Below are 10,442 nucleotides of genomic sequence, written 5' to 3' on the forward strand. Positions count from 1 at the left end.
GATTGTACGGTAATAATTATAACAGGTCATTTCAAGAAAATGTAAATATCAATTTAAAGTATTTTATAAATGGCATCATGTAATTTCTGTAGTTGGTCATTGCATTAGGTACTTATTAGTTTTTACTAAAATAAACAAATAATTTCTTTTAGATACATGTAAGAAACATGTAGATACAAATCGGCTATTACTGAGTGTAGTGCAATAATTTTACTATTTTAAAGTTAAACACTACCAATTTATAAAATCAAAAGATGATAAGATTTTAAAAAAATCTGTATTTAAATTTTCTGCAGACAATATTTGAAATTGTAGCTTGTAGGTTTATCAATATAGGTTTTTACAATACAATAAACAAAGACAAGGTTCAGCAAAAACTATTTTTTTGAATACATATTTTTACATGGAGCCCTAATGTGCATGTAAAGTATATTAGAGTACATCACAATTTAAAATTTAAAATTATTATCATCGTCTGAAAGTTTAATGGCTAACAAAGCTATTGTATTATTATATTGCTTAATATATGATTAAATTAAGCACTAAAAAATTAAAATATTCTAGGCAATAATATGCTCTTCAAACTATTAAAATAAAAAGATAACAAGTATTTTCGATAAATGGCAGGTACTTAAATAATATGTACAAGAATAAATGGAAGGTAATTTTGTTTTTCAAGATAGATTTATGCCAAATAATACATTTTGAAAATGTAAAATTGTACATAATTTTTTTTTAAAATCATATATCCAACAGCAACACAAAGTTATAATAGTGCTTGCAGCACAACAGCTTTAAAAACCTGTCAATACATACAGCAGATCAATTTCTATTATTTTTAAAAACAATGATGTCTTAACTGGCCTTAGCCTTAAATATTACATCATGTATTGGTATAATATTTAAATAAAATGTATTAATATTTTATAAAAACTAAAACTTGAGTAAAAATAAAACTTAAACATACATAATAAAGTAAAAATAATATTAAAAAAACCTATTCAATAATTTTAACATGACAATAAAATGATATTATTTTCAAGAAATGAACCGCATTGAACCCCTCCTCTTCATAAATGCTAAATGCCAAAAATCATTTGTACTAAATATTAATAATTTGGTACAACAATATCCAAATGAGTGTTTTGCCAACTGTATATCAAAATACATAAGTTAATTCATTATTAAGTATAGCCATAAAAAAAAATAAAAATATATATACCTATGTAAAATAATATATTACAATGTTGTTTAAAAATTACTAAAAAAAAAAAACAAACAAATACAGCGCCTTGTTGGATTATTTAACCTTAAACGTTGTATAAGTATATATTAAATATAGTTTTTATTAGGCCACAGGTTACCTTTAAAATAAAATTATTTCAACTAAAATTATATCAAACATTTGATGACAATTTAAATTTTATTTTTAGTAATGAACAATATTTTTCTTATAGTATAAAGGTCTTGGTTCTTTAAAAGTACTACAATTAAAATATAAAAACTTGAGGTGAAGAAAAAAAACAAAATGAATCCTTCATTAAAAAAATCTAAGTGTTTAAAAGCATACACATTATATATTTCTTAGATTATTTTACATAAGTCTTATCATTAATATAAGGCACATAGCTTAAACTTTAAGACTATCATTAATAATTATATAGACAGTCTCTGTATATTACTTATAAAATAGTTATATAATGTGTTATATAATGCCAATTTAAAATTTTAGTATAAAATAAGTCCCAAGTATCAAGAAAAATTAGGTTTATATTAAAATATAAATACTAGGATTTCCAAAAATTTGGATTTAAATTTAATTTCCTCTCAAAGTTTTCATACCATTTCTGAATTAATAAAAGTGGTACCATAGATGTTTGCTGTGGGCCGCCATCAACTGCATAACTTGATACATAATTGTATAAATTTTGTACCATTTTTTGAGTGAACTCGACAAACGTTGATAAATTTTGTGTTGATTCTATGCAGGTTGTTTGTAATTCAGCATTTATCAAAGGTTCAATAGATATACCAATTTGAGCATTTATAGAAATCGATGGAAATTGACTGAATGCGTTTATTGGTTGGTTTGTTATATCAAAATGCTGTTTAAGATTTGAAAGCTTAAATATGGCAGATGGCTTGTTATTGGACAGAATACCTAAAAGTTGCCAATTTGGTTTTGCATTTTCATCAGGCCAACTGAAGTACACTAGAATAAAACATATTTAAATAAATACATATGCTTGAAGTGTTATAATAACCAAGTTATCAATATAATAATTATATTACAGGTAAATTCAATACTATAATGACACAATTATTAATCAAATATATGTATAAAATATTTAACAAAAACTATTGCTATTAATATTTAAATGCTGTATTTACTCTAAAATCTAAATACTATCAATTTGTACTACATAACTCATAATTGATTAGGTAATTTATATTGTCTTGTAGCAAGACAATATAAATAGCGTTACCAATAGCGTATTTGGAAATCAGACATTTTCTTTATAGACTGTTCTTGCGTGGGTCACTTTATTAACGTTTTTATAAATTAATATATAACTAAAAATTATGTGCATACGTTGAAATCAATCAAATCAACCGAGGATATTTATTATATATAATTAACTGTAGCAATATACAGGTTGTAACAGGTAGATCTGACAAATAAAATAACTTTTGTTCTAATCAATATTTATATTTTTTTTCTTCTATATAGGTAATTTATTAACTGGTTAGGTTACGCATATAATATAACATTTATTATTTATATTTTGTAATACTGAAAATAGTCAATTTGTAAATCTGGGTTTAGGGGATAGGCTAAATTTTTCAAGGTTTTCAGGATAGTCAAAAAAAATTTTTTGTGATTTGATATTTTTTTTTATGTAGTAATTGGTAATTTTTTTTCGTTAAGTCGTTTTATTTAAATAATATAAGCCATGTGGTTTGGATCCTAAGTGTTAGACCATTTTGCGGTGTAACCATTGATATGATATATAGACCAGGCGTGCCCAACCTACGACCCGCAGAAGTATTCCAACCGACCGTGAAAATCTTATAAAATAAGAAATTTATATAGATAGGTGTATAAATAAGAATAAAAATTATAATTTAAAAAAAAAATTTTATTTTAATGAGCTTTTAAGAATTATAAAATATCTTACAATTGTGTAGTTTCTATTTTCTAATGACGAAAACAAATTGTTAACTTACGAATAGCACCTAGTGTGGAAATATTCAATGACCAAAAAAACCGTGAAGTATATTTGGCCCGTAGTATAAATATGAATTTACTGCAAGTTGAAAAATGTTGGACACACCTGATATTGACTGTAGTAATTTTTATACCAATGAAATAAAGTATAAATAAGATATAAATACGATATTGTTGATATAAATAATACATACTTTTTCAAAAACTCTTGTAAATAAATAAAATATGTAAAAAAGTTGCGTTTGCTGCTTTGACAAGTCAATTTTTTTTAAATATGTATTTATGTAGTTTCTTACGTTTCCTATAACTTTGATCTAAGATAATACCTTAACTATTATTTGAATCACTAAAGTTTTTTACAGTTGCTTAATTTGATGTTAGTGTCAAATAGCGCTATGGTCAAAATGACCGCACTTTTTTTACATCTTGAATAAGACATAACAACTTTACATTTCAATTATTAATACTCAATAGTATTTTTACAAATACTATAATAATATTCTAAATAAATTCAACATCTTGGCTGATAAGGTTTTTTTTTGAATACTTCAATTGTCTGCCAGACTTTATAATTTGTACATTACTATTTTTTAAAAATATTATCCATTTGATGTATAAGTAACTTTTTATAACCATATTATATAAATTGAAAAAATTATTTCTTTTGATAAAATTAATAAAAATGAATGAAACATTTTTTATTATTGAAAAATATAACATGGTTGAAAAGACCTCGATTCTAATAATGATGATACACTGACGCGACCAACGTCGGGTGAAATATTTATTTAATAACTAGGTGGCTTGCTAACACTTATTTAAAATTTTAAAGCTAATTAAAACCCGCTCGCAAAATTCACTGAATGAAAATAAGTTAGAAGCTCATACAATTGTTGTGGCTATGGATTCCAATTAAAATTATCCAATAATATAGATTCTGACAAAGTTTGAACAATAGAAGAAGAAATATTAAATTGTTTCACAGGAAGCTAGTAAGTGTCAGATGTTTTGAATAATCAAATTACATAATTTGTTCGACGTTATATGCATTGTGTTGTGCCTATTGGTGTATTTTATGAAATTATAAGTTTTAAATAAATACTATTAATTACACTGTTCAAAAGTTATGGGCATATTCTTACCTGAACCAGCTGTTCCCTCAGGAAATGGCACAAGACCAGTCAAAAACACACAAATGTAATTCACGGATTCGGCCGAGTTGATAGTTATCATAAACTTTGTTTCTTCTAAACGTTCAAAATCGGTCCGTACCTAAATAACAAACATTATTATTATTATTATGAAAATAAAAAGTGTATAAAAAACTTATTATGATAATACAATATCTTATATGATGACACGGCCAGGCAAGCCACAAATCGTATACAACCCGCCGGGGTTATGAAATTTCATACTACTACTCACCAATCTGCCGCTGACCAACAATCCAAACATAGCAGGCACCGAGTCCACCATTGCAACAAATCTCGGGTGGACGGAATTAATCGGACAGCTAAATAGCCAAATATGACGTAAACGGTTCGGACTTGGCCAAAATTCGTTGCGACCAGGACGTTGGACGATCGCAAATCTAAGTCACATGTAAACAATCGACCACGAGAGTACGAGCTGGTTTTAGGCGTCACCGTGTCTTAATCTTAAACTTATGTCATACAGAGTAAGGGATATTGGATTCGATTCAAACGACGGCTAAAATAAAAGCGCAGACGCGCAGCGAACATTCTAGATGTTTGAGAAGACTAGATAAGAGAAGAGCCGAGAAGATGCCGATGCGTCCTTGTGCGCGGCTTTCTGTACATTACTTCATTAGCCACTCATCACTTTTGATAAGAGCTACCACAATACTGCATATTCTATTGCCTAATCATATTTTAAAAGGGGTTTAATTAACATATTTATTTTTCAGATAATATAATTCAGAATTAAATTATATAAAATTGTATCGTGTACAGAAAATGCTAATATAAACAACGAGTGAATAATATAATTAAATAATATTATATAATTTCATATATCTACAGCCATTTGTTTTAGAGTTACCTACACCAAAAACCAAAACCAATTTTGCGTAAAAATTCTCGGTTTTCCTTAATTTTTTTTTTGTTTTTCTCAGCGCTTTAGAAAATTACTGGGAATTTTAAATTTGACCTCGCCAATGCACCAACAATATTCACTTTACCATCGAACAAGATACTGAAGTTGAAAATCGAAGTATTAAATCGACTACTTATCGTGTACACGGACTCAAAAAAAAAATAAAAACTAAAAAAAAAAGCACATCATTGTTAAAACCAATATTCAACCAACATTCATCTCTCCGCTCAGAATCTAATAAATTATAAACATTTTTTTTTTTCATAAATATAATAGATTTTAAATGTTCACTAAACTACTTAAAACAATAAAAAAATTCAAAAAAATAACCATAAAATAAAATATAATTAATAATTAATAAAAATGGCACATAAAAGTGATACATTTTGTAAAAACATTTGATTACCAATTTTTTTGTTATTTTTAAACACGTATTTCTTAGTCTTTCTTCGGATTTTTTTTTTTTTTGTCAAAATTACCAGTTTGGATATTTAACAATTTAATTATTGCTTTTGAATTTGATTCAAGTAGTTCAGTTGATCAAAAATATACATCTATAATTTATTATATTTATGAAAATATTTGGAAATATTAGACAATAGGCAAAAAAATAAATTCATATTAAATAATGATTTAATATTATTAAATAGTAGGCTTTAAAAAGTCAGCATCAAAAATATACCGGGGGAAAATGTCCTACTACACCGAAAATAGTCCATGGGGGGGGGGGGGGGAAGTCCGGAACTGCAATAACACTATACAAACATCTGAAAAATAAATATTAAATGTTGAGCTGTTTATTTAGTACCTATATATTTTGAGTTACTAGTTAGAAATGTATGATCATGTCCCCCTCCCGTCAATTTTTTATAGTATCGGACTCTACCGATGCTCTTCTTGGTAATTATACATATTTTACACTCGACAACTCAGTAAGCGGTTAAAGTTGATCTCGAAATCTTCCATTCGAGAGCCGAGTTTGAGTATGAGATATGTGTAAGATGCAAATTTTAATGTTTGAACCATGAAGTTCGAACCTGCGACGAGTGACGACCGTTAGGCATTTTGGAGGCTTAAACAAAATGACGGCTGGAGGTGCGATTGACGAGCCCCCTAGGTGTACCAACACAATTTTTGGGTTTTCGTGTAGACAGTGTTTACATGAGTCTTCTTCTGCCTAGTTATGTAATCAGCGTTCCGGGACGAAGGTAAACAGAACGTTTTGATTGTCCCGAATATAATAAAATAATGTGAGCCCGCGTTAGTTACGATATTCATGACAATTAATTATTGAAGGAATGGATACATATTTTGGAACACGAGTTAATATTGTTACACGAGTAGGTAATTAAAACATTAAACAATGAGTATGGTCATTGCATTTACTCTTTAGTACGTAAATCTATGATATTTTAATTTATTTTGATTTTGTTTTGAACTGAATCGACAGTTTGTTTATTTTTCTCGGAAACTGTTTGATTTCCATCCATATCAGAATAACCGAACCCAAAATTTTGTTTTACCTACGTTAACTATATCTTCAAAAGATGTCGCATCGAGGTTATTGTCATCGTCGTGACCTATTCAACGGGAAACTCCAATCGAAATCATTCTAGAGTAAAGCAAGTGATTTAAATACTACAGAAGACATACTACATAGGTACCTAAATTAAAAAAATTTCTACCGCTTCTCTCGTTATTTGCTCGGTTAATACATTTTTTATAATTGTATCAATTAAATTGTAAAAATATTGATAATGTTAATCTTTTGTTTTTTATAACTACTGTGTTTTAGCTCTGGAGTTATTAATTCATTTATGATTAAGCAACATTATCTCTTTTCCTTGTTGAAACTGTAACATAATATTAAAGTGGGTTAACACGTTGATTGTCATGTGACCGTCGGCAGTCATTTGTAATTCTCAAATTTTATAATTTTGTGACTGCGGCGCTCATAGTTTATCATTACTACCATGCCACATGAGCGCCGCCTTCAATAATATATTTAAAAGATTGCAATGGCATAGTGGAAATCATTACAATTTGTTTGATGAATTCAAATACAACAGTGTATACAAATTTGGAATACATATGAAAACTTTGCTTGGCATGTTGATAATACATATAGTTTGAACGCCGGTAGTAACATGGCAGTCAATGTGTTCAAAATTGTTTGTGTTTATTTATCGCATTTATTTGAAAACCGTTTTTGTGTGTACATTTAAATTATTTATTTATTTTTTAGGCACACAAAAATGAATGTTAACACGCTCACAGGTATGGAATTAATATTCTTATTAAAACCAATGCATTATAAACAAAGTTACTTTTATTTTAGACCTTTGTGAGATCATGCATGGCCTGGGCGAAAGAATGCCACGTAGAGATACAGTTGAGATAATCCACTCGGTAATAATAAAACAAATGATTTTGTTGATTTACCAAATTCAAAAAGCTGCAAATCTACTTAATCACCAGAATATATCAATCAAACATGTACTATATGTTTTGAAAAATCATAAGGTCACCCTTATTCGAATTCTATCATACTATTGTAAGAACTAAAAAGTATAAGCATAAATATATATATATAATACTTAAACAAAATATAAACAAATAAATGATTGTTAAACAACTAAATAATTTATAATGTTTTGCTAATTTACTAATATATATTATATTATTTTTATAGGGTTAAAAGATAATATCCTACAACTCAATAAATTAAGTGATACTGATGAAAAAAAGGGAAAAAATAAGAAATCTAAACTAGAGTTGATTGATAAAGATATTATTGAAAATATTACAAATTTAGAAGATGTATCTATACAAATAGACGGTATTATTTAATTTATATTTTATAGAATATTTTTATAAATAAACAAATAAAAAATAGGTAATTGAATTTACAAAGTTTGATAAATTATTAGTAGATACATTTATAGTGTTAATTGCAATTAAGACATAAATATAATTTTATATATTATGTTGAATCTTTAAAAAGATTAAGTAAAAGTAATAAATAAAATAGTAATTCTTATCATCTAATGATTTTTAGATCCTGCTACTGCCTTGGCTAAAATTGATTTCACAACAAAAGACTTATCACCTGACAACACCAAAGTCAAAAGTGTTTTTAAGAAACTTAGAAATGCAATTGTGGATTTGAAATTACAAATAAATATAACTGAAGAAGAAGTAAGAAAATCTAACGAAATACGTCTGATTAGAGCTAATGATGTATCAATTATACTAACAGCTAAGTATGACAATTATTTGTGATTGTTTAATTAATGATGATTTTATTCATATATATATTTATCAATTTTAGTGCATATGAAGGTTTTGAGGTATGCAGAAGAAAAAATTTTCATAAAAACAAAATAGGTGAACGGCTATTGTTACAAGTACACAAAGCTCTCCCATGGGATATTACATACAATAATCAAGTTAAAGAAGTTCTTCTCTTCTTAGCTAAAGTAAAGTTTCAATTAAAAATACTGGTTATTTCTATTAGTTTAAAGATTAAAATACATTTTAAACACAAACAGGAAACGATAAGTTGTGTTATTGATCGTGTGTTTGAAAATAGAAAATGTACAGACAGCTGCGATGAAAATAATTCAACAATAATTAAGGTAAAACTTATTTTATATGATTATCAAAGTTATTTTTAATGAATTTTTGTATTTAGAAAAAAAAATACGGATCTATACTTGTTGATGAAATAACATCTGTTATAAAATCTACATGGAAAACTCCTTTTGAAGAAATCCGTTACCCATATGATGAAGAAGATGCGTTTTTTAACAATCAATTGATTTTTGAATTATAAACATCATATATATTATAAGTAAATATAATTAAATAATAGTATGTTTCGGAATATAGCTTGTTCAGTTTGTAAAAGATGATAGGTATTTTAAAAAGAAATTTCTATTTTTTTATTAAAATTGTTTTGAATTTTTATCTACAATATTTGTTATATTGACAATAATAATAATTTGTACACGACTAATCGTGAGATATAATATTAAAAACTAATAGGTGTTTTTGTGATATAAATTTACCATGCTTTAAAATCAGTTTTTGGTTATTACAATTTGCATGATAAATATTAATTGTATTAATATTTTTGACATCTAATTTTGTATTTATACATTATTAATTAATCATATAATTGTATAGATTACAAATTAACTAATTAACTTAAATTAAAGTTATTAAGTATACAAAAATTCATATTTCATGTTATAGATGAAAACTGCTTATTGGCTCTATTAACAAAAAAAGATAAATATTTTTAGTCCTGAAGTTTGGTACTGCATTTAAACCATTCATATTATTTAGCAGATAGGTATATATTTGTATTTTAAATAAAAAAAATAGTAGCTTAAATCTGAAACATACTGAATAACATAATTTTATTGTGTGATCAATTTACTAATAATGTACTGTTTTTAATTGATCAATGTTATTTTATAAGTTCTTAATTGTAAGAATGACTGATTTAATTTAACTTTTATCCACATTGTATTTATGTATATGTGAGGTTTTAGCTGTACAAACCTAGATGTTGCCCTTGTATATGCGTGTACATGTTTATGTGTTGGTAACAATGGTAAATAGATATGGATGTACAAACAGATTTAAAAATTGATATATCAAATTCCTGTAGGTTGTCTGTTGGTATATATAAAATTTGGATGTCAAATACATTGATATAAAAAATAAAAATATTAAATAAAACACTTAAACATACACATAATATAAATTATAATTTTCTAAGTTTATTCTTATTTATAATTATTCTTCTTATATTCATGATTTATATAGATACAATTTTAACAAATTAAACAATTTAATTTGAAAGCCCCATAAATCACATTGTTCATTATTGATTATAGTGTTTTATTGTTCTTCCGTTGACAATATAAAAATTCCCACAATGTTGCCCATTAATAATCTAGTTGCTATTCACAATTTTAAAAATTGTTTCTTGAGATTTTAAAATGCATATTTATAAACTTTGGATCCAACAATGAGCAGACTGCTCATGCTCCAATTCTTCCAAAATTGTTATTTTCATGCGTACTAA

General features: G+C 26.3%; 2 protein-coding genes across 9 annotated transcripts; one reads left to right on the top strand and one right to left on the bottom strand.

Annotated features, from left to right (window-relative positions):
* Window positions 1–366: 366 nt before the first annotated feature.
* On the bottom strand, window positions 367–5,052 carry LOC132936047 (protein OPI10 homolog). The gene is made up of 3 exons (XM_061002712.1): window positions 4,655–5,052; window positions 4,372–4,501; window positions 367–2,212 (listed from the first exon to the last, which is right to left on the bottom strand). Exons 1-3 carry the CDS (start codon window positions 4,703–4,705, stop codon window positions 1,788–1,790), a joined length of 606 nt encoding a protein of 201 aa, XP_060858695.1. The 5' UTR covers window positions 4,706–5,052; the 3' UTR covers window positions 367–1,787.
* Window positions 5,053–6,508: 1,456 nt separating this feature from the next.
* LOC132936657 (uncharacterized) lies at window positions 6,509–9,736 on the top strand. Of its 8 annotated transcripts, none has more exons than XM_061003418.1 (9): window positions 6,514–6,736; window positions 6,840–7,004; window positions 7,590–7,621; window positions 7,683–7,898; window positions 8,037–8,183; window positions 8,403–8,607; window positions 8,676–8,823; window positions 8,896–8,982; window positions 9,039–9,736. In XM_061003418.1, exons 3-9 carry the CDS (start codon window positions 7,600–7,602, stop codon window positions 9,177–9,179), a joined length of 966 nt encoding a protein of 321 aa, XP_060859401.1. In that variant the 5' UTR covers window positions 6,514–6,736; window positions 6,840–7,004; window positions 7,590–7,599; the 3' UTR covers window positions 9,180–9,736. The 8 variants fall into 8 exon arrangements, with proteins under 8 accessions (XP_060859403.1, XP_060859401.1, XP_060859399.1 ...); XM_061003416.1 differs by having other exon boundaries at window positions 6,514–6,711; window positions 6,795–7,004; XM_061003413.1 differs by having other exon boundaries at window positions 6,514–6,688; window positions 6,795–7,004.
* Window positions 9,737–10,442: the final 706 nt, after the last annotated feature.

The sequence above is a fragment of the Metopolophium dirhodum genome, chromosome 1 (assembly GCF_019925205.1).
Source record: "Metopolophium dirhodum isolate CAU chromosome 1, ASM1992520v1, whole genome shotgun sequence".
Taxonomy (NCBI): Eukaryota; Metazoa; Arthropoda; class Insecta; order Hemiptera; family Aphididae; genus Metopolophium; species Metopolophium dirhodum.